Source organism: Barbus barbus, assembly GCF_936440315.1.
Source record: "Barbus barbus genome assembly, chromosome: 30".
NCBI lineage: Eukaryota > Metazoa > Chordata > Actinopteri > Cypriniformes > Cyprinidae > Barbus > Barbus barbus.
Window position 1 is genome coordinate 29173957 of NC_136758.1, and position 26244 is coordinate 29200200.

General features: G+C 34.0%; 1 protein-coding gene across 1 annotated transcript in view; it reads left to right on the forward strand.

Annotated features, from left to right (window-relative positions):
- The window catches only part of LOC306850645 (ryanodine receptor 3), a 174514-nt gene that overhangs the window by 14251 nt on the left and 134019 nt on the right, over nt 1-26244 (forward strand). Inside the window, 13 exon segments of the mRNA XM_079386378.1 lie at nt 2904-3023; nt 9988-10089; nt 13625-13699; nt 14596-14674; nt 14751-14863; nt 16054-16153; nt 16280-16373; nt 19123-19197; nt 19322-19478; nt 21032-21196; nt 22225-22346; nt 23925-24105; nt 25254-25389. Of these exon segments, the coding sequence (XP_079242504.1) occupies nt 2904-3023; nt 9988-10089; nt 13625-13699; nt 14596-14674; nt 14751-14863; nt 16054-16153; nt 16280-16373; nt 19123-19197; nt 19322-19478; nt 21032-21196; nt 22225-22346; nt 23925-24105; nt 25254-25389 (1519 nt within the window).

Consider the following 26244-nt stretch of genomic DNA (forward strand, 5'->3'; position numbering starts at 1 on the left):
GCGCGATATAAAGTCTGTATTACGCGATATAAAGATGGAATCGCACGATATAAAGTCCGAATTGCACGATATAACGATCGAATTACACGATATAAAGTCCAAATTGCGCGATATAAAGTCCGAATTGCACGATATAAAGACTGAATTGCACGATATAAAGACTGAATTGCACGATATAAAGACTGAATTGCACGATATAAAGATCGAATTGCATGATATAAAGATCGAATTGTGCAATATAAAGATCGAATTGTACGATATAAAGATCGAATTGTGCGATATAAAGATCGAATTGTACGATATAAAGTCCGAATTGCGCGATATAAAGATCGAATTACACGATATAATGTCCAAATTGCGCGATATAAAGTCCGAATTACACGATATAAAGTCCAAATTGCGCGATATAAAGTCCAAATTGCGCGATATAAAGTCCGAATTACACGATATAAAGTCCGAATTGCGCGATATAAAGTCCAAATTGCGCGATATAAAGTCCGAATTACGCGATATAAAGTCCAAATTGCGCGATATAAAGTCCGAATTACACGATATAAAGTCCAAATTGCGCGATATAAAGTCCGAATTACACGATATAAAGTCCAAATTGCGCGATATAAAGTCCGAATTGCACGATATAAAGTCCGAATTGCACGATATAAAGACTGAATTGCGCGATATAAAGACTGAATTGCGCGATATAAAGTCCGAATTGCACGATATAAAGTCCGAATTGCACGATATAAAGACTGAATTGCACGATATAAAGTCCGAATTGCACGATATAAAGTCCGAATTGCACGATATAAAGTCCGAATTGCACGATATAAAGTCCGAATTGCACGATATAAAGACAGAATTGCACGATATAAAGTCCGAATTGCACGATATAAAGACAGAATTGCACGATATAAAGACTGAATTGCACGATATAAAGACTGAATTGCACGATATAAAGACAGAATTGCACGATATAAAGTCCGAATTGCACGATATAAAGACAGAATTGCACGATATAAAGACTGAATTGCACGATATAAAGACTGAATTGCACGATATAAAGATCGAATTGCACGATATAAAGACAGAATTGCACGATATAAAGACAGAATTGCACGATATAAAGACAGAATTGCACGATATAAAGACAGAATTGCACGATATAAAGACTGAATTGCACGATATAAAGACAGAATTGCACGATATAAAGACAGAATTGCACGATATAAAGACTGAATTGCACGATATAAAGACAGAATTGCACGATATAAAGACAGAATTGCACGATATAAAGACAGAATTGCACGATATAAAGTCCGAATTGCACGATATAAAGACTGAATTGCACGATATAAAGACTGAATTGCACGATATAAAGACTGAATTGCACGATATAAAGTCCGAATTGCACGATATAAAGACAGAATTGCACGATATAAAGACTGAATTGCACGATATAAAGACTGAATTGCACGATATAAAGACAGAATTGCACGATATAAAGTCCGAATTGCACGATATAAAGACTGAATTGCACGATATAAAGACTGAATTGCACGATATAAAGACAGAATTGCACGATATAAAGACAGAATTGCATGATATAAAGACAGAATTGCACGATATAAAGACAGAATTGCACGATATAAAGTCCGAATTGCACGATATAAAGACTGAATTGCACGATATAAAGACAGAATTGCACGATATAAAGACAGAATTGCACGATATAAAGACAGAATTGCACGATATAAAGACAGAATTGCACGATATAAAGTCCGAATTGCACGATATAAAGACAGAATTGCACGATATAAAGTCCGAATTGCACGATATAAAGACTGAATTGCACGATATAAAGTCCGAATTGCACGATATAAAGTCGCATAATAAAAATATATAATAAGTCTTTGCCAGATGAATCATTGCGATTAATAAAAGAATCTCGTTTGCATTTGTTTCTCTCTCTCTCTGCTGATCTCAGACAGATTCTCTGATCTCCAGAGCTGTTTGAGGCGGCTGGGATGATAATGGGACACTAGTGATGAGTGTGTTGTGGTGATTTTGAGCGTTAATAGCTGATCTGAGTCACATCCGGTCCGTCTGAGTCACGCTTCACTTCAGCAAGACTTTCTACATTAATTTGATGACATTCTTGTTTTTTTTGTTTTTTTTTTACAAATGGCATATATATATATTAGGGGTGTAACGGTACACAAACATGATGGTTCATTATGTTCTGACGTCATTGTTCGGTACAGCTGCTGCTATCATAATCTTCATAATTTTTGCTCGTCACATTGGCAGAGGAAGGTGTGTGATCCGTTGACCTTTGACCCTCAGTGATGTGTCAGTGCAGCACAATGCAGATGTCATTCAGCCGTTTATATTTAATAAAGCAGACGGTGGGATGCTGCAGAACATTCCCTGAATAAATGAAGCATCTGGATATTGTGCTGCAGCATTTGAGAACATCAGCACATTCACCGGAGAAACACACACACACACACACACACACGAGCTGCGCTTCCATATGGAGTAATTCAGTTTGGTTGTGAAACTGCAGAAGGTTTGTGCTTGTATTCAGTCTTCAGTTTAATTCACTCTAACAGTAGCTGGCTCTTATAAAAACACTGAAACAAAGCAGCCTTCTGAAAAAGACATCTAGATATTGGTTGAAAATGTTCAGATTAGGGCTGCACAATATATCAAAATAAAGTCGATAGTGCTGTATGGCTTAGTGTGGTTTGTCAAATTTCACAGCCTGTGATTTAATTTAATTAATGCTTTACTGGTTTCAAGCATGACATTTGCACATGTGTTTGTGAGTTCTCACCTTACTGGTGTGCATGTAAACATGTATCTGTGAGTTCTGGTTTGTCTGACCGTGTTTGTTTCCTCAGGACGATGAGGTGGTTCTGCAGTGTGTGGCCTGCATTCAGAAGGAGAACCGCAAGTTCTGTCTGAGCGCCGAGGGTTTGGGGAACCGCTTGTGTTACCTGGAGCCCACGTCTGAGGCCAAGGTGAGGAGAATCATCATTCAATGATGGGTCATTCTGTGTCAACTCAACCAGAGGTCCCCGGCTTACATTTTTGATTTTGCTAATATTTTTTCTGAAGAAAGACAGACATGTACAATGATGAAAGCCAAAATATTAAATGTCATGGAGGATTATTTACTGAGTAATTCAATGTTTTGTAGAGGGCGGTCAAAATGGCCATTTTCACCTGAGATTCAGAGCCAAATTACAGGGGGGTCAAATTGACTTTAGAAAGATGGCAGCATCATAATGTTATTTTCACACAGAGACTGGTAGATCTATTAGTAAAATCTGTTTACTTTAGTAATCTTTGTTGCATTATGTGCCAGTGGTGACCATTCAAAAATGGGGAAACGCCACTTTTCCAGTTTTATCTCCAAAGTTTGCATGCCTGTAACTCAAGAAGTATTAATAATATCTTAATGCCCTTTTAGATATTGGGTCTTAACAAACTTTCCTTTTGGCATCTTAATTTTTAAGGCCCTATATGGTTCGGTTCCAGAGATATTGGAATTTTAATATGGCTTCAGGAGTAATTAAGTAATTAATGATATAATTTATCATTATAGCTATTATTGTTATAGTTACTGTCATAGTTATCATAGTTGTTCTAGTTATAGTTAATACAGTTATTGTTATGGTTGTCGTTATATGTATTCCATTGTTATAGTTATTGTCATAATTGTAATAGTTGTCATTGTGGTTATCATAATAGTTGTTGTTGTAGTTATTTTAGTTTCATTATAATTATTACAGCAGTTCTCGTTATAGTTATTGTGTTTATTATGACAGAACTATGGTTTATCTGCAATTAACAACTCATTAACAACAAATTTATATTCAAATATTTCATGCATAAAGAAATGCATCTATTCAATGTTTTTAGTGTACGAGGATGAGAAAGTTATATAGTCTTTAAGCAGTGTTGGGAGTAAGACGTACAGTAACGTATTACTTTTTGCTGTAACGCAGTAGTGTAAGGCATTACTAATCAATTTTCAGTAATATTTTACTCTGTACATGTTCAGTAACGCTTGCATTACAACACACTTTTAGCCCCCAATTATTATTATTATTATTATTATTATTAATTTAATTTAAACTCAGGCTCCTACTTTTGTATGTTCCTAGGGCCGGGCTTCGGGCTAATATTCACTCCATAGTTCAGACGCGGGCCTTTAGCAATTTAAAGCTTTCTATAGATATATTTATCATGTCTGTGAGGCATGTATTTCGGTTCATTTTTGTGAAGCGCTCCTGTTCAAGATAAAAGCACGACGTTTTGTTGATATTGTGAGTGCACACAAATAAAAGTAGACCCTTTATAGTTCAGAATGATGTATTACTCTTACCTTTATGAGCAAAAATTATGGCGTAAGTTGTTTCCATTGAAAAAAAATTGCAAATGATTGTGCTGGTGCCTCCATGTCCTGCGCTTTAGCTTCCACTCTCCGCACAAACTACTGATGCAGCGCACATTGATCTAGGTTTAACGTTTAAACATTGTTATATGCTTCAACTGTTTTAGTATATCTATAGATTTTATTTTAGGCAAGTCGTGATGATTTGAGAAGGCTAAATTGATCAAACATAAGCTATGATCAGCCTGTCGGTCTGCCGCTGGCCGCTTGGTCGTTACTTTAAGAAAGAAAAAACTTATTTAATGAACAAAAAATGCTCCAAACGTTTTTTCTAAATGAGAGAAAGGTAGCAGGGCTCTAGTACATTTTGTTATTTTAGAATGTTTAGTTCTACTTCTGTAGTTATTTTGGTGAAAGTAACTCAAAAGTAATACAGGAGTCATGTAACGCATTACAATTCTGAGACAGTAATATTGTAAGGTAAGGAATTACTTTTAAATAACAGTAACAAGTAATCTGTAATGTATTACAGTTTGGAAGTAACTTGCACAACACTGTCTTTAAGTCACGTGTTTTCAAATACAATATAAAAAAAAAATGCATTGACATTTGTCAGCATCAAAAAAAATTAAAAGTACATGCTCAACAAAAATAAAGTGCATCCTCATACCAAGGTTAAGTCTCAACACCGGTTATCACTTTCCCACCGCAGCACCGTCCCGCACTGTCATTTAGATTGTTTTAATAGTAATAAAAATCATTTAGTTCAGTTTCTCATTTAGCCTATTTGGTTCCACAGTATTTGCTGATTTTTATTTTATTTAAACTGTGATATTTTTCCCATTATTTTACATCAAGGTGTATGCAGTCTGTGCCTCCAAACTTTCCATCTCACTAATAAACGTTCTACGTTTTATAATTATTTGTTCCTCAGTCTTTACTGATTTTCAGTTTTGTATAGGCCTACCATGCATATTTAAAATTAGTAAGTTATCTATTTAAAACTGAAGGAGAGCCAGGAAAAGAGAGAAGACTCAAACGACGCCCCCCCCCCCCCACACGTCGATTAACCAGTGGGAACATTTCCTCAGTCACAACCCTACTTGATGCCTTTTTTCCTCCTTTCGGAATCCTTGCTGAACATGCGTTGGATGTGCTCCTCTGCCACAGAGAAAAACTTCCAGACCGGCGAAGACATGTTCTCAAACGATGACGTAATGAGCACAACACATGCTGAGAGTCACTGCAGTTTAAAGCTGCAATCACTTGCACTCGACAGAAGATGAATCTCAGATAAATCAGACTGATTGATTGATTTACCAGCAAGCATACTTTATCGGATTTAATTTATTTATCGGAGCAATAAAAATTACGTCATTTTCTCTCATATCGGTCGATAATTAATCTGTCCGATAAATATGGTGCATCCCTAGTTATGACTGTAGTTATCTTAGTTATTGTTGTGGTTCTGGTTGTTGGTGTGGAGCTGGACTTTATCTTTGCGTGTTTCTCATCCTGAGCTGTGGATGGAGTAAGTGCTCACCAGGATTAGTTCTGATCTCAAAGCAGTGATGGTAATTATCTGAGACGAGGAGGATGGATTGAGTTCATTATATGTGATTTCTATTCTTATGAGAGGCGTCGCTCCTCAGGGAGAAAGAGAACTAATGATCCACTTTCACACCTGATGAGCTTAAAACACTTCAGCCAGACTCGCTCCTGATCGATGACTGTCTGACCCAAACACACCTGCATCAGCAAGACCTTTGACCTCAAATACTGCCTCAGAGTTTCAGCTATTTAACAACACGTTCACATGTTAATGGCTCTCTGATGATCGTTAATGGGCACAGCATGAAGGTAAACAAAATATTTAAATAAACAATATTTAGTAAGGGTTTCATTTTGATTAGTTTGTATTTTAAAATAATTTATTATTTTTTCATTTTTATGAATTAATTGTCAGTGTGTTTTATTTTGTTTAGCTTTTATTTTAAAAGTATTTATTTTTATACATTTAGTGTTTTGTTTTGATTTTTATCAAAAGTATTTAGTTTAATTTTAATGTTTTATGAATTGGCAGTACGTGTTTTATTTTGATTAGCTTTTATTTTAAAAGTATTTATTTTTATACATTATTAGTGTTTTATTTGGATGTTTTTGTATTTTTTTATGAATTAGTGTTTTGTTTTGATTTTTATTGTAAAAGCCTCAAAATATGCTTTTAATTTAAATATTTTTTAGTATTTTTTTAATTATTAGTGTTATTTTGATTCGTTTGTATTTTAATTAGTGTTTTATTTAGATTTTATTTGTAAAATTATTTATTTTCATTTTAATATTTTATAAAATAAATACATTTTTAGTAAGTTTTTTTTGTAAGTTTTTAATGGATTGGTGATATTTTGATTTGTTTTTATTTTAAGTATTCATTCTAATATTTTTGTGAATTAGTTAATTATTAGTAAGTTTATTTTTCTTTTAAGTATTTATTTTCATGAATCTTTAGGGTTGTATTTTGATATTTATTTTAATTATAAAATTTTTATGAATTAGTTTATTTTTTAGGTATTTTAAACTTATGAATTATTAGTTTTATTTAGATTAGTTTTAATTTCAACAGTACTGTAATGAAAATGTGTCAGTAGCATGCAGTAAGAGGTGGTATGTTTTAATTGCTCAGAAGAGCTGAAGTGCATCATTGGATTCTGATCCACCGTTTGAAGGCTTCAGCTCTGAGACTAAAGAATCAAGTGCTCTAACCCTTGATGTGACATGATCGTCCATCATCCACCACTGTCTGCTTTCTCTTGGGTCCTTGTCCCCTTATCTGTCACACAACAGAGGTCAAAGGTCACTGAACGCTCAGATAAAAACACTGTAATTCTGCCACACTACAGCGCCATGGATTTATGTTTTTGTAAACAGGTTAAAATGCTAATATTATTGAATTATTGTAAACTTATACAAATTAAGAACGATTTTCTAAAATTGTATTTTAAGGGCCTTATGAAATGCATTTGATTTTTTTCTTAAATTCAGTGTTTTAAGTTTTTTTTTTATGTTTTAATATTTTAAATAATTTTGATAATTTAAAATCAGTTCATAAAACATATTTATTTTTTATTTTATTATGAAATGTTTTTTTTTTTTCAGAAATTCTGTGTTGTATATTTAAATTTTTCTGGTATTCAACTGAATAATTTACATTTTATTAAAATCAAAATTAAACAAGCCCTTTCATTTTTGGCAAACAAGAGCAATTTACTAAAAGTTTAAGAAAAATTGTATTTTAAGGGCCCTATGAAATGCATTTTATTTTTTCTTAAATTCAGTGTTTTCCATTTAATTTTTTCTGAGTTAAATTTTTTAAAAATTAAATAAAAAATTAATTTTGTAGAATTTAAAATCAATTTAATTCGTAAAACATATTTATTTATTTTTTATTTTATTTTATTTTATTATGAAATGTTTTTTTTTTTCAGAAATTCTGTGTTGTGTATTTAAATTTTTCTGGTGATCAAATGAAGGAATGAAACATTAATTTACATTTTGTTAAAATCAAAATTAAACAAGCCCTTTAATTTTTGGCAAACAAAGTGCTGCACAACAGGCGTTTACTGTTAAAATTAAAACATGAAAGAAAAATGGTGTGATTTATTAAAAAAATACCACCAAAGTCAAGTGTGTATTTTGAGATCTTGGCAGCACACTGGTGAGATCTCAGCCCTTCAGGCGTGTTTCTGTCTTCATTGACGTCTGTCTGGATGCATCAGCTCCTGTCTCATCTGCAGTCGTTCAGTGTCGCTCTCGTTTGTCAGATTGATTTATCAACAGCATGTATTGTATTGTAGAAGCTCTGGCTCGTTTGTGTCGTAGAGCTGCTCCTCATGTTATGAGCCTTGAACATCGTTAGAGAAACAGCTCTTCGTTTAGAAATGCATCCGGATGACTTGATCCAGTTACTCTGCTAAAGATCAGGATTTAAAAAAAAATTAAAATTCACTCAAATGTTTTAGATCTTGGCATAACTGGAAAGCCAAGGCCCATTGTATTTTAACATTTTATAACTTTCCATAACCTTTGCAGGTCTAGAAATCAGTGTTAAAATCTGGGAAACAATATCTTGATCTTAGTAGTTGTAGCTTATTTTAATGCATGTTTTGAGTTTAAAATAATTTCAATTCATCTTCAGACCCCACCGGATGTTTACTGAAGGATCCAAACACTGTCTGTGTGTTTTAGTGTTATTTTAGTATAATTAATATACAATATTATACGTTTTTATTAAAATTTTAAAATGACATATATATATATTCTATAGTAAGGATCTCTTGAAGTTGGTTCTGTAGATGTTCTTCTGCAGGTCGCGTCCTAATAACAAACAGCTGAAGCTCGGAGCAGGTTTCTCCAGCAGACCTGGATTATCTGGACATTGTGATCCACTTCCAGGAGTTTTGTTTGCTGTTCCTCAGTAAAGGAGGGCAGTTTTCTGCTGCATTTATCTCCTCGTTGCTCACCTCATACTGTCAGCGGGATCTTCTGACCTCTTTGGCTTCAATCCCAAACCTGCTCCGAACACAGCGCCACTAAATCACACCGATCCTTCTGCATAATCAACTCCAGGATTGACCTGAAAATGAAGATCTCTGAATGCTTGCGGATGCCTGGTTATTAGACAGAGCTGACTTTAGTGGATTCATCAGTTTTTACTCTCAGAGTCCAGAACTACTTCCAGCAAACAACAAGAGCTGCAGAGGGTTTTGCAATTATTTCATGTTTTAAAACACACATTTTCACAGGCATTTCTTGCTGTTATTGATTGGATTTTCTACATCTAAATAAAATACAGGCTTTAAGGTGTGAGAAAGATCTGATGCTCAAACACGCGTCACATTTACTGAAGTTTATTCAGCTGAAAAAACTGAAAGTAAAGTTTATTTAAAAAACTATATAATTAAATGTATTGATAATCAACACTCTCTCTCTCTCTCTCTATATATATATATATATATATATATAACAGCAAAATTGCTCAAATTAAAATGAATACAGAAAATATAAATAAACTGATTTAGCATATTAATGAAAACTATAATGGCATCTCAATGACACTAAAGTAACACTGTTTGTACAAAATAAAACCTTCATTTATTATTTATTTTGTTATTTTGCTGTAGTTTCAGTGCATCAGTACTTCTTGCACACAGACACAAGTTTTGTAATTTGCACATAATATTGAGACTTTTTCTCTCACTTTATAATATCTTTCTTTGAGGTTTTAAAGATATAATGCAGGCTTTTCTTGTAGCTCAAACATGGCGCTAGCAACACCAAGGCCACGGGTTCGATTCCATGCATGAACTGAGATAAATGTGTGTTCAATGCTTTGGTTAAAGCGTCTGTCAGATGCATGCATTTTGTGTATTTGAGAGTAATGTGTGTTTCGAGGTGCATTGTAATACTAAAGTCATGTGTTTTTGTCTAAATGATTGTGTGTTTTTCTGTTTTCAGTGGCTGTTAAAGGAAAATCTGCTGTTTGTGAGCCTGAACCAGAGTTTTCTGTCTTGTTTTCTGTGTTTCAGTATGTTCCTCCAGATCTGTGCATCTGTAGTTTTGTTCTGGAGCAGTCGCTGTCTGTCCGCGCGCTGCAGGAGATGCTCGCCAATACCGGACAAAACAACGACGTACGTACAAAAACACACAGAACAATCAGAACCAATGTTATTGTGTTACGCATGAATATTGTGATGTGAAACAGTCTGTACATCAGGAGTGTATCGAGCAGTGCTGGGGAGTAAAGTTACATGTAACAGAATAACACTTTAATTTAAGTCCACTTTACACATTCTACTAACAGTTAGTAACTTTACAACTACATGTCAACTAGCAGTCATTAGAGTATTAGTAGACTGTCTGCTTAATATCTGCTAACACCTTACTTTGAGTCCACAGCATTAACATGATATTGTGGTGAAGTAAATGAATAATTAAATAATAACTAAAAAAAAGGTAAATTCTATATTATTACTCAATTTAAGCTTGTAGAAATTAAATTATATTAAAGTATATTTTACTTAGAATTATTTGTTATGTTTACAAGGATTCTTTAAGTTATGATTAAAAAGGTCAAATGTTTCACTGTTTTATGGTTGCTTTTGTGATTAGGTTTTAGTAACTTACTGTTTTGTGACATCTGGAGTTAATTTTCTACTCAAAAATGACCCATTCGTACTCGAACACTATCCACTGATTGCTACCGTCGTTGTCTGTTGAGGTCTCTGTGTTCATTTGGGTAATAATTATATTGAGGGGATATATTATTTTAAAAGGATAGCAAGCTGTCTACTTGTTTTTTCCCAGTGCTACATTAAGTGCATTTTATAAACCGTGACAGTAAGCAGGTTAATAGTTGAAGATCTAAAATAAGTTAAAATGTTATTTTGGTTCAACTCAATTAATCATATTTTTAATATAAATGAGTTTAAATGTTAAGTTAACACAACTTGAAATGATTTAATAGATTATATCATGTTGCATGTTTTAAGTAAAGAATGTTGAGTGAACTCAAATATTTAAGTTCATATAACAAAGATTATCTTGTTTATTTTAAGTAAAATTGTTCCGAGTTGGGTTTACTTTAAATGTGTGATGCAAAAGTGGTGCATATGTATTTTAAGTAAATCTAACACATAGGGTTGCAAAGGGGTGGAACATTTCCGGAAACTTTCCAAAAATCCCAGGAAGATTCCAGAAATTCCTGGAAAGTTTCCGAAATTAACTGGAAATTGTCCAAGTTTTTGCAACCCTACTAACACATGAGTTTTACCCGTGGGACTATAAGAATCATTGCAAGTATGTGTAAATGTATTCTACTAGCCCTAAACCTACCCTAACAGTCTACTCTGAGAGTTAGTACACATGTAGCTGCAAAGTTACGCATAGTTAGTAGAACTTTCAAAATAAAGTGTAACCAATAAATGTAACCGGAATCAGTTACAGTTACTGAGAAAAAATGTGTAATTAAATTACAGTTACTTATGAAAATGTTAGCGATTACAAAGGGGGTGGCATCTGAATATTTTCTCACACACACACACACACACAGACAGACAGACAGACAGACAGACACACACACACACACACACACACACACAGACAGACAGACAGACAGACACACACACAGACAGACAGACAGACAGACAGACAGACACACACAGACAGACAGGCAGACAGACAGACAGACACACACACACACACACACAGACAGACAGACAGACAGACAGACAGACAGACAGACAGACAGACACAGACACACACACACACGCGCAGGCACGCACACACACACACACAGACAGACACACACACACTGACAGACATGTTTTTTTCCAAAGCATTATTAGATGCAAAGATTTGATTTCAAAAACAGTATCATAACTATATCTTATGATTTTAAATCTGTATTTAACCTCAGAATGATCTCAAAGTAAAAAGAGGCACTAAAGTCTGATTTTGTGGTGGCTGTGCTTTAAAATTAAACTCAAGTGAAGAGTTCTACTGTAAGGTTTAAATGTTTCAAAATGATTATGACTATAACAGACTGTATTGCCTTTTTATTAAGCTTTTAAAACAACTTTAAACCATTTCAGACTGAAAACCATCAAACTCAAAACTTTTTAAACTTTTCAAACTTTCTGGTCCGGCTTTCTTGACAAACTTTTTTTATCTATTTTTTTATTTATTTCTGTTTTGGTTATTTTAGTACATCTAAAATATACACTAAATGAAATAAAATGTTTTTTTTAGATATTTATTTCCTTTTTTATATATGTGTTTTATAATTTCAGTTAACATTTATAATGAATGAAGAATATTTTCATGGTTTTAGTTTTAACTATAGAAACCTTTGGTCAGTTGGACTGGTGAGGGTTAAACTGACCGCCTCGAGGAATCTGAGGGTCAGGGTCTCAGTGTTGAGGGTTTACGGGTGGTTTAGTGTCTCTTCATGATCTGTTTGAAGCTGCAGGGCTTTTGTTTAAAGGTCAGGTGTCTTTAAGGTCCAAGCGAAGCTGCTTTTTCCCCCCGTGGATCATAAAGGTCTCCTCATTGGCTGCTGGGAGTCTGATGACCCACGACAGCTCTGATATTTGGCTTCGGTCTCCTGGAGCGTTTGCCATCGCTGGACAGATGCAATAACCCATACAGCAAATCAATACATTCTGGCCAAAGTGTGTTTCAAATATATGCTAAATACTTGTGAACCGTCAATGAAATATGTTTTTGAGATTGACAATTTATGAAGAGTTAATTTGCAAAAACTAATTTTCAGAAATCATGTTTTTCATTGTGCATTCCAATTAATCTCAATCAAACTGCAGTTAGAAACAAACTAAACAATAAAAACATGACATAATAAAAAAACAAAGTCATCTGTTTTTGCAAATAAACTCTTCATATTTAGTTTTAACCTTCATGTACACTGAAAAAAAATATATTCTTTTTTTTTTGTAAGGTAAGTGGTTGCAATCAATTTATTTTAGCTACATTTAAATAAAAAGAAAATGTTGAAAGTTAGTCAACTAAATTTATTTAATTGTAGCTAAAATAAATTGATTGCAACCACTTACCTTAAAAAAAATTAGTAAATTCAATGAATCTTTTTTTTCAGTAACTTAAATATATTTCAGAGGCAAGGAAATACATTTGCAATATTTCAGTAGCCTATATTTAGACTTTATTCATGATTTATTTTTATTCAAATTTGCTAAAACTGTTCAGACGTGTCATATACAACCCATTTTTCTTCAAATGTGACACATGTGAATGTATTTTCTTGGAGGGCAAAATATATTTTTTGCTTTTAAAATATATACTTTTTTTTTTTTTATATATCTTAAAAAAATATACAAAAAATATATTAGTACAAAGTATTTTTATGCATATATTTTGAAATTTTTAGCAGATATATTTTTGGGCTTTTTTGTGGATATTTTGAAATATAATTAAAAATATATTTTTTTGCTGTGTGGGAAATGCGTATGATATTATTTGCCTATGGTGTATTTGTTGTGTAACGATGGCAAACTGAAGATAAGTGAGTGTTTTGTGTTGTTTCTTCATGCCTCTCGCAGCAGTTCATCAGAAAGGTGAGTGACTCTCACTGAGCTCGTGTTATTATCTGTGTGTCTGATGATGGACTGACAGTAATCGTTGTGTTTTCAGACGGCTCAGAGCGGAGGACACCGGACCTTACTGTACGGCCACGCTATTCTCCTCAGACACTGCTTCAGCGGGATGGTTCGTCAGCCTTCAGCCTTCATCAGATCAGTTTGATGCGGAAGCCTGGTTCTGCCATTGAATTAAAAAATTAAAGAAATAGCGACTTTATCTCACAATTCTGAGAAGGTCAGCATGGCAAGATATGAAGTCACAATTGTGAGATATAAAATTAAGAATTACGAAAATTAAAATGAAGAATTGTGAGATTTTAAAATGAAGAATTAAGTTATTTAATAATTAATAATTAAGAGATTTAAAATTAAGAATTAAGAGATTTAAGAATTAAGAATTAAGATATTTAAGAATTAAGAGATTTAAGAATTAAGAGATTTAAAATTAAGAATTATGAGATTTAAGAATTAAGAATTAAGATATTTAAGAATTAAGAGATTTAAGAATTAAGAGATTTAAAATTAAGAATTATGAGATTTAAAATTAAGAATTAAGATATTTAAGAATTAAGAGATTTAAAATAAAGAATTATGAGATTTAAAATTAAGAATTATGAGATTTAAAATTAAGAATTAAGATATTTAAGAATTAAGAGATTTAAAATAAAGAATTAAGATATTTAAGAATTATGAGATTTAAAATTAAGAATTAAGATATTTAAGAATTAAGAGATTTAAAATAAAGAATTATGAGATTTAAAATTAAGAATTAAGATATTGAAGAATTAAGAGATTTAAAATAAAGAATTATGAGATTTAAAATAAAAGAATTGTGAGATCGAATTGAGAATTGCAAGATATAAATAGGCTTTTTTTCTCAGAATTATGAGGGAAATCTGAATTGTGAGATATAAAGTCTGTTACCTTTTTTTAAATATATTTTTATTTTATCTTGAGGCGGAAATAGTTTCCATGGTTTGCCTTTCTGCAGCTTGCGTGAACGTCTCATGTTTTGTGTTGCAGTTTCTGACGTGTTTGAAGACGTCGCGCTCGATGACAGATAAGCTGTCGTTTGATGTGGGGCTTCAGGAAGACTCGACAGGTGAAGCGTGATCGTTCAGACTGAAGGAGACGATGGCAGACACACACCTGATGATCTGTGTGTTTGTGTTTCTCAGGTGAGGCCTGCTGGTGGACCATTCACCCCGCGTCCAAACAGAGATCAGAGGGGGAGAAAGTGCGTATCGGAGATGATCTCATACTCGTCAGCGTCTCATCGGAGCGATATCTGGTGAGAATCAAGTACACTAAACATATATGTAGGTCCTGCAGATACACTTGATTTTCTTCAGGTGTGTGAATCTGTGAAATGAGCTTGAACATATCCAGACCATATTTACCACCAAAATAAAAAACATAATATTAATCATTTATTTTTAATCATTAAATTAAATTAAATTTGCTTTATGTATTTATTTAGTTTAATTGTATATATTTTTTTTAATTTCCATGACTGTTAAGATTTTAAGTGCTGTGAGCGTGTTTTTTTGCTTTTATAGTTTAATAGTATTTATTTATTTAGTTTAATTATGTATGTATTTTTTTAAATTTCATTTCCATAAATATTAAGCTTTTCAGGGCTGCAAACATTCATGTTTTGTTTTATCTAATTGTTTATTTCATTTAAGTTATGTATTTTTATTTAAAACATTTCAGTTAAAAGTATTATATTTATTTATTTATTCTCATGATAAGTATTTTAAGTCACTATATTATTTATATAAATATTTATATTTTATTTATGTGGCTATTAGGTTTTTCAGTAATGTAAATGTATTTATTTTGTTTTATAGTTCAAAATATTATTATTTAAATGTATTTATTTTTATTATTGTTTAATTCAAAATATTTCTTTACTCCTTCAGGCTTTTCAATGCAGTAAGCATATTTTGTTTTATAGTTCAAATTATTATTATTATTATTATTATTATTAATGAATAATATTTATTTATTTTACTGTTTTATAATTCAGAATTATTTATTCATTTAAGCTTTTATATATAGCTTTTTTATAGTTCATAAGGTAGCAGGAATGAGCCTTTTTTTTCCAGTAAGAATTCACTCTGAGTGTGTCTGAGCTTCAGAGGCTTCATACAGCAAATCAATGATTGACACTACCAGTGTGAAAACACAGTGACTCATGGCCGTGTCTGCAGTGTGTGTGTGATCTCCTGTGAGATGATCCGGTCCGGATGGGCTCAGACATGTCCAGTGTTAGTCATTCATCCACAGGCTCAGTGTGGCTCATGATCAGCAGCTGCTGTCTGATACACGTCCAAACATCAGTGTAATTATTAGTGGACGGTTAATTCTCCAGTTTATTCAAGCATATCCCATGACACCGAGCTCCTCGGTGCAAACGCATCATGAAACAGACATGAGGTGTTGCCATGGTAACGCTCGTGCACCTGTTCTCCGCAGCATCTGTCCATATCCAATGGCAGCATCCAGGTGGATGCGTCCTTCATGCAGACGTTGTGGAACGTCCATCCCACCTGCTCCGGGAGCAACGTGGAGGAAGGTCAGAGGTTATCAGTGCTGATTATGTCACTCATAACAAAGTTCTGTGTGTGTGTGTGTTGTGCTCCAGACATCATTTGATTTCCCAGGCTTCTCATCTGATGTTTTTATTTCTGTTGTCCTATAGGATACCTCCTTGGCGGTCATGTGATGCGTCTCTTTCACGGGCACGATGAGGTTCTGACGATCCCGGGATCTGATCAGAGTGAAGAAGAGCAGAGGTAGAAACCTTCATCTTGTCACTGTTATTTTAATGTTAAAATCAGTTCGTTATTATACCGCGGCAGCGGTTGCGGCAGTCGTCGTGTGAAGCCCTCCTAGTGTGAAGACCAAAGAGTGTAAAGACCATCGACTCTACCGTGCGACTCCACCGGGCAGGGACACCGGCAAGGGATAGTAGTAGCTTTTTATTTAATTTTTTCATTGATATGTTTATTATTGAAATGTTGTTGTTATATGCATGTGTCAATTTTATTTAATTTCTTTATTTTCTTAAATATGTGGGTAGATAGTATTTATAGAGTTGTAACTTTTTAGTTTTAGTTACTTTTTCTTATTTGTAAGTCGCTTTGGACAAAAGCGTCTGCTAAATGACAAAAGTAAAGTAAAGTAAGTAAAGTAATGTGTATTAATTTTATTTTCATTTTAGTAATTTTGTGTTTTTCCTTATTAGTTTGTTTTAGTCTCTGTGTGTGTGTATATGTGTGTGTGTGTGTGTATATATATATATATCTGTATATATATACTGTGTGTATATATATATATATATATATATATATATATATATATATATATATATATATATATATATATATATATATATATATATATATATATATATAATTTATTTATTTATTATTTCAGTTTTAATTTTAGTACATGAAATTATACTATAAGTGTGAAATGTTGCTGAAATTAATATTTTTCCAATATATGCAATTTTATTTTATTCAGTTTAAATAAACAAATACATATAAATAAATAAATATATATATATACATACGCACACACACACACACACAAACACACACACACATAAATAAATTGTGTAGTAATTGTGCAGTAATTGTTTTGTTTTTTATTATAACAAAATTAAAAAAAAAAAAATCCCATTGCAGCAACACAAACACAAATAAACAAGTAAATACATTTTATGTTTATTTTTGTAATAAATATGCATTTTCTTTTCTTTTTTCTTTGTAGTAATATTTTATTGGTCAAACATTAAACACACAGCATGTCAACAATAACTGGGATTTTTTCCATTACAACAACAAAAAAAGTAATAACTGGAAAAGTTTGACAAGAGAAGAACCCTGAAGAGCATTCAGCTTTTAAAGCTTCTGAAATCTTTTTTTTTATATTAATTGCAATTATTTTACTTGCTTATTTTCATCTATGGACTCTAAACGGTTGAGAAGCACATGATGAGCTACCGTACGTGATGTTCTTTACATCAGTTAGCAAGTTTAAGAAAATGGTGTCAGAATGATGTGTCATTTATCTGTGATGTGGGTCTGTGATGCAGCGTCTCGTAGGATCGGCGTAATGGCTGCTTGTCTATGTATAGCGAGTGTGTTTCAGACTGAAGTGGGTCGAGCTGAAGTAACCCAGGGCTGTCTGAGGATGCTGAAGATGTGATCGTAGGCGTGCGGCTTATTTTTAGCACTGGTGTTTAGCTCGTCGTCTACAGGATTAGATATCGGTCGTCAGCTCTGACCCGTGGCGCTGCGTCCTGTCCTTGAAATCTAATCAGAGAAACCTCTTCCTCTAAAGGGTTTTCTGCAGGACCTCCTTCAGATATATCGCAGATCTGTCACCGTGGAGGCCAGGAATGAATGATTCTGTTATTGTATAAGTGATGGAGAGAGTGTTTGTTCATTAAAATATAGGAGAACGTCCTCTGAGATGTGCAGCGCTTCTGAACTGATCAATAAAGCCGTCAGCGATCATGTGACGTTCATCTTTAGAGTCACCGTTAACAGAAAACTTCTTCTAAAGCATGTTAGTTGTAGCTCAGGTTAGTTTAGTCAGTTTTATGATTTAACTTCGTTATATGTGTGTATTACGGGTGTGCAATATTGATGAAAGATTATATCTTAATATTGACTTTGATTTTGTTGACAGTGATAATTAGTTGAGGTTGACCGATAGTGGGTTTTACCGATAACGATAACTAGGTTGGACCGCACTGGCTGATAACCTATTATTCAAACTAAAGTTTTTAAAAATCGATTCTAAATGATGAGACATAACATAGCAACCCAGAAAAACTATCAGTATGGGTTTTTGTCGATAGCCGATTATCGGTTATTCTCTTTTAGCAATCGATTATCGGTGCCGATTAATCTGATCAATTGGTTGACCTCTAATATTTAGACATTATTTTGTTAAGTGATGGAGGGAGTGTTTGTTTTATAAAATAGGTAAACACCCTCTATTAGATCAATAAAGCCGTCAGCAATCATGTGACGTTCATCTTTAGGGTCACCGTTAACAGAAAACCTTATCTAAAACACATTCGTTTAGGTCAGGTTAGTTTAAGTCAGGGTTTAGGGTTTAACTTTGTCAATATCACACACTCTTAATATATAATGAAAGATTATATCTTGAAGTTTACTAGGATTTTGTTGACCGTGGTAATTAGTTGAGGTCGACCGATATTTGGTTTTACCGATAACAATAACTAGTTTGGACCGCACTGGCCATTAATTGATTAATCAAACAAAAGTTTTTAAATGGATACTAAATGATAAGAAACATAACGCAGCATATGGTTCTGTTGTCGCATGATGGTTTGAAACTATTTTTGTTGGCGAATTAGAGCGAAAACAGACAATATTGTGTCTAAAACAATTTTATTTGTATTTGACTTGACATTTTAGAGTCGTTTGACTTTCTAAATCAAATCCACAGCCTGTTTAGACATCAAATTCAGTATGTAAACCTGTTTTCATTGGTGTTTTTCAGATTGGTGAACTATGAGACGGGTAAAGCCGGAGCAAAAGCCCGATCTCTCTGGCGGCTGGAGCCGTTACGCATCAGGTGAGAAGATCTAGTGCTCAGGTTTCCATCCAATGTGAGATCATTTCATTCAAAAGCCCTTCAGGATGTTCACTAGTAATCCTGTGACCATACCTACCCATAATTCCTGTGTGTGTGTGTTCAGCTGGTGTGGCAGTCACATCCGCTGGGGTCAGCCGTTTCGTCTGCGTCACCTGACCACCGGTCACTATCTGGCGCTGACGGAGGACCGAGGCGTCGTACTGCAGGACAGAGAGAGATCAGACACCACGTCCACAGCCTTCTGCTTCAGAGCCTCCAAGGTCTCACACATTCACCAAACACAACATTCACTACAAAGGGTTAAAGGAACTAAAAATATGTGCTCAAAATCAAAACAGATTTGTAGAAATGTGTCTCTGCATCAGTGTCTCAGCAATGGATGCTCTGCAGTGAATGGGTGCCGTCAGAATGAGAGTCCAAACAGCTGATAAAAACATCACAATAATCCACACCACTCCAGTCCATCAGTTAACATCTGGAGAAGACAAAAGCTGAAACTAATCCAGCATTAAGACGTTTTTAGCTAAAATACAGTCCATAATCCAGCTTCCTCCAGTGAAAAAGTGTTCTGGTCTGAATCAGGAGAGAAATCTGCACAGATCAAGCAGCGTTTACAAGACAAAACAGCTCTAAAATGTAATTATTTTGGATTCACACGATGTTAACTGATGGACTGGAGTGGTGTGGATTATTGTGATGTTTTTATCAGCTGTTTGGACTCTCATTCTGACGGCACCCATTCACTGCAGAGCATCCATTGCTGAGACACTGATGCAGAGACACATTTCTACAAACCTGACGAAGAAACAAACTCATATACATGGCCTGAGGTATATTGTATTTTACATTTCCAGTTCCTTTTTTAAGCAAATTATTATATTTTTTTTTGTGAACTATTCCTTTAAGAGTACCATATACCACACTGAAGTAATGTGCTGTAAAACAGCAGCACATATTGTAATATTTTTTTTTTTACAATTTTTGATTAAATAAACGCAGCCTTGGTGAACAGAAGAGACTTCTTTTTGACCCTGAGTATCACATTATTAATCAGTCAGCTCTCACAGAAACCGGTAATATTAGTCTAAATCACTGAGGTTTATGGATTTATTAGTGTTCTGTCTGTAAAGGACAGATGCTGTAAGTGAGACTGTATGATGTTTAATGCAGACAGTTATTCCAGCTCTCCAGGGGTCAATATTCAGTGAAGAGGAACTTCCTCCAGAGCTCGATTAAATATTATCATGAGTCCATTTGTCATCCAGTTATTCTTCCTCCTCTGCTTTGATTCTGCTCTTGATGTTCCAGCAGGGAAAACAAATCCAGCGTCTTAATTAGGATTCATCAGTTTTGCCTCTGGATGTGCTGTAATGTAATGTTCGTTTGTTGTGCTGTCATTGAGTCATTTTCATCTTGAATAGATTGATCATCATCGTGTTTTCAGGTCAAACTCACTCAGCAGCAGGACGCCACAGAATCACATGATTGATCAGAATCAGATCAGCTGTAAACAATTCATGCTTTCAGTTGAGTTTGTGCTAATGTTCAAATACACGACCATAAACTGTTCAAAAGTTTTTAAACAGTATGATTTTTAATGTTTTTTTGAAGAAGTCTCTTCTGCTCACGAAGCCTGCATTTATTTGATCCACAGTACAGTACAAACAGTAAACATCTGAAATATTTTTACTATTTAAAATTACTCTTTTCTTTTCATTTCATGTTAAATAATGTTGATATTCCAGACAAAGTCAGTTCTCCAGATGTCCAGTCTGTAATGTAGGCACTGAATGCCTGGTTTGTGTTCGTCCAGGAGAAGCTGGAGTGCAGTCTGAAGCGGGACATCGAGGGGATGGGAGTGGCGGAGATCAAATACGGAGATTCTCAGTGTTTCTTGATGCACGTGGCGACGGGTCTCTGGCTGTCCTATCAGGCGCCAGACGTCAAATCCGTTCGACTCGGGCCGCTCAAACGCCGGGTGAGGTTCACACCTTCTGTTGTGTAGTTTTGATCGTATATATCTTTGAAATGCTAGCACAGATGTAATGACTAGAGATGTTATTTTTGTATCATTCAGGTACTAAAACAGCTTTTTAATATTATTTTGAAGTAGATTTGATTTTTTGTTTTTGTTTTAAATTTAGTTAAAATGTAAGTAATTTTATTGTTTTTAATTTTTTATTATTTTTTAGTTTTACTTTATTTTAGTACTTAAAGGTAAAATAAATCAATATAAAATACATTGTCTTTTAATAGTTAATGTTTATTTTATTTCAGTTGGTGAAAATGTTTGTGTGTGTGTGTGGTTTTATTTTTTATTTATTTGATTATTAGTTTTAGTTATTTTAGTATTTCAAGTTATGTTAATGAAAAATGTTGCCTGAACTAAAATAAATAACTAAAATTATTATTTTATTTTATTTCAGTTCCTGAAGATGTGTGTGTGTGTGTGTGTGTGTGTTTTGTTTTAGTTTTAGATTTATTTTATTTTTTTATTATTTTTATTTATTAATTATTTATTCGTTTTTTTCATGTTTTATATTTTATTTCAGGTAATGTTTATATTATTTCAGTTACTGATTTTTTTGTGGTTTTAGATTTAGACTTATGTATTTATATTAAAATGTCTATCATCTTCATTAATTTTTAGTTAATTAAATTTTTTGTTTCAGTTAATGTTTAATTAATTTCAAATAATGAAAATGTTTTTAATTGTAGTTACCAAAGCAAGCTATACTAAAGTACGATGGGTAGTTGACTTTACTCAAACAGTGTCATCGGTGTCCTCTGGTGTGTCATGTTGTACTAATCTAACTAGTTAAGTAAAATTTAAAAACATTATCTACTTTTTGTGTAATTATGTGCATGCACTTTGTAAGCTCATTAATTTAGAGATAGACGGAATATTTTTTTCATGCACTTTGACTAGTAAATATCAAGGTATTACTGTCTGATACACAGAGCTTGTTTGTTTCAGCTCGTTCTCTGTGTTTCTCTGTTGTTCAGGTGTGTCTTCATTCAGAAGGACACATGGATGATGGTTTGACGTTACAGCGCTGTCAACACGAGGAATCGAGAGCCGCTCGAATCATCCGCAACACCACGCGACTCTTCAGCTGCTTCATCAGGTATCAGACGAGCTAGAACGAGTTTACAACACATCCAACACTCATGATTTTCTCAGAATTCTAAGGTTACGTCTCATGATTTTGAGGTGTATTCTCAGAATTCTAAGTTTATTCCACAGCCGTGTCACAGTGATGATAATTTGAATTAGTTTCACTGCCAGATGGTGCATCGGTGCACACAAACACGCGTTTATCAGGTTATATTTAGCTCTCACATGCATCTTGAGTGTTCTGCGTGAGTGAACCGAGTCGTGCTCCTGATACACCGTGTGCCGGCCTTCACCCGGGCCGCTTTCAGGAAATATGTTTCATAATCTTACATAAGTGATGCTGTTTTGGCTCAGAATCCAATCAGCGGGAAGCTGCATGTTATTCTGGGAAGCTCATTACTGTCACACAAGCGCTCTTGACACGTTTCAGGCCTCTTCAGCTTCATGCGTTCTGAGATGGCTCCTGTTTGCTGAGGCTCTGGTGGGTTTGAGTGGAAGCTTGCTCCTGCCATGGAATAAAAAAATAAAAAGCTAATTGCCAATTCTGAGTTTATATATCACAATTCATTGCACAAGACATTTTTTTCCCCTCAGGATTATAAATTTGCATCCTCTAAGTTTACCTCTCCCGATTATTGATGTTTATTTCTCTGATTTCTGTTTACATCTCACGATTCTGATTTGTTTTTCTAGGATTTCTGAGTTTACATCTCTTAAATTTCTTAGATTAGGTTTTTTTTTATATTCTGAGTTTAGATCTAATGATTTGAACTTTTTTAACTTTCTTATGTTTCATGTTTTAGATGTGTTTCTTGGAATTCTGAGTTTAAATCTGAGGATTCTCTCGTAAAAGAATTCTATCTCATGATTTTGACGTTTATTCTCAGAATTCTGAATTTACGTCTCACACTTTTTGACATTTTTCTCGCAGAAGACATCAGAATTGTGAGATAAAAAGTAGCAATTACCTTATTTATTTATTTTTGTCTGGAATCAAGCTTCCATGTGTTTTAAATGGTCGGAGATCTTGTGGGGTTTTTTCCCACAAGTTTCTTCTGTAACGTTTTATGTTAATTGTATCACCTGGCCAAGGTATCAGTCCATTGCTTGTTTTAAATCTTTCTAAAAGTTCTCAGTTGCTGAAGCATTGCGCTGGCAACAGGAAGGTTGTGGGTTTGATTCCCAGGAAACGGGTTCAGATCAAATACAGATTTTGAATGCGCTGTAAGTGAATAAATGTAAACGTGTGTTCAGGAGGTCAAGTCAAACTTAGTTCTGTAGTGCTTTATACAATACAGGTCATTTCAAATCAGCTTCACAGAAATAAACAGGAAAGTAATTCATCAATTATGAAACAAATTCAGTTTATGAGACAAAATCAAAGTTCGTATGGTGTCAGTGCCGTCAGATTGATAATATAACTAGGTCGGTGAACATATATGCAGTTTGCATTTGATCAGTTCATGCATTTCCTGGGAATCGAACCCATGACCTTTGTGTTGCTGCTGCAGCGCTCTACTGTTGGAGCTGGAGGAAAGCACAGTCATCATGTCTTTAATAACAGACGTCTCTGATGCCGTTTCGACAGAGAGCTTGACGGTTTGAGCGCCAAGAACCGCTCGTCTGTGGTTCTGCCCATCGAGGAGGTTCTCCAGACGCTCAACGATCTGATCGCGTACTTCAGACTTCCCGACGCCGAGCTGGAGCACGAGAAGAAACAGATCAAGCTGCGCTCCCTGAAGAACCGACAGAACCTCTTCAAACAGGAGGTGAGCTGACGTTTGATCGTGATCGCAGTAATTGTGATCCGCCAAGCCTTTGTTTTAAAGAGTCCGTCGATGATCATCTGTTTTCACACGACACCCTGCATTTTAGTATTGATTTTCTGTCAGCATAACAAAGCTTTATTGTTTTCTTTTGCTTGTACATTACACAACCGTATTTAAAGTACAGCTATCAATTATGGGATGTCAAATATTTTCTCTTAAGATAGTTTATGAAAGTGTGGTCATTTTGTTAAGTGAATCGATTGATGTCGTCCTGATGCAACTCTGCAAAAAGTGATTTTATTACTCCGTGTTTGTGTCTTGTTTTCCAAAACAAATTCCCCCCAATAATAAATAAATAAATATATATATATTATTTGAATGCATTTGTAAATATATTTCACAAAAAATCTTTACATATATTTCATAAATAACAAAAATATTAAATACATATTTTTATTTAAATATGCATGAATATAGTTATAAACACATTTAACAGAAATATGAAATAAATGTATTTATATGCATATTTAAATAATATAATGCATATTATATACATATTTCATAATATAAAACTATTTAAATAAATATATTCGAATAATAGCTAATTATTTAACAAAAATATAAAAAATAAAACTTTTATGATTATTTTAAATGCATTATGTATTTATTAAATATATATTTACTTAATTTCACATTTAGCAAAAATATAAAATAAATGCATTTTCATTATTATTTAAATGTTTATAAATATGTTTAACACAAAAGTGTTTGTTCTTTTTTTCTATTTAAGCGTGTAATCTAATCACTTAATTTTGATTTATTTATTTATTTCTGAAAACAAGACTTTATATTTTGTCATGTTGCTTTGCAAGAAACTGTGTTGATATTAATGATGTTTAGATATTTGTACTGGAAAATTACTCACTTTTTGCATTGCAGAAGAGTGTTTTTATGAAATGTGTTCTGTTAAATACAGTGTGCTTTCTATATGATGTGTTTGAGACTGAATGAGTTTAATGAATGTGCTGAGATGAAGCTGCACACCTGTGTGTTTCACTTCAGTTGATTCATCAGGTTTTCAGAGCGTCATCAATCATCTTTAGCGTTGAGCGCAGCAGTGCACTCTGGGTAATGTGTGTGTTTCTCAGGGGATGCTGTCTCTGGTGTCCAGCTGCATCGACCGCTTGAGCGTTTATAACAGCGCGGCTCATTTCGGCGAGTGTGCAAGTGAAGAGGCCGGAGCCGCATGGAAAGACATTCTTAACCTGCTCTACGAGCTGCTGGGTAAGAAAACCATCACTAATCTTACTTCTGAACATGAATAAACATTCACTGCCAATGTGGGAAACTTTCAAATGATCGTCAAGTTCAAGCACAATATCATATAGAGCTGTGTTTCTCAGCAGCAGTCCTTGGAAATCACCTCCCAGAATGCTTGAGACGTCTCCCATTTCAGTACACTGAGAAGCTGATGAGTTTTAATTAGAGAGATCTCTAACTGAATGTGAGAAGCACAACCAAACAGAGTACCCTAGCAACTGCATAGCAACACTCTAGCAACCACCCCAGGCACCCTAGCAACCATTTAGCAAGACCTATATCTCTACATCAGAATATCATATAGACATGGGAGTTGGCTCTTTTGACTCATGCTAGCAAATAGGAAGCAGTGGATAGCTACATGCTATAGTGATTAGCCAAGTGCTAAATCAGGCTAAGAACGCATATGTATGCAGGCTTATGCACTATGTACTCAGCTATGTAGTGTATGAGTTATATAAGGTTATTTTGTCATTAATAATCGGAATCTGATAGCCCCGCCCCCTTCGCGACGTAATTAAAGCTGCGATAGTTGAGTGCATGAAGTGTCCAACATTCCACACTTAATGTTTCCGGTTATTTAAGTGCATCATCCAGGTATTTAAAGGGCACCTTTTATTTTTGGAATTTTGAGTGTGAACGCACTACTCGCACTATTTATACTACAAAACAACATAGAATAGTGCATAAGTACATGAATTGGGACGCACCTATGGTGTAACAACTCTACTGTATAGAACTCCATAGTAACAATCTGTGGCAACTAGCAACCGCCTAGCAACCACCATAGCAATGACCCAGAGTACCCTAGCAACTGCA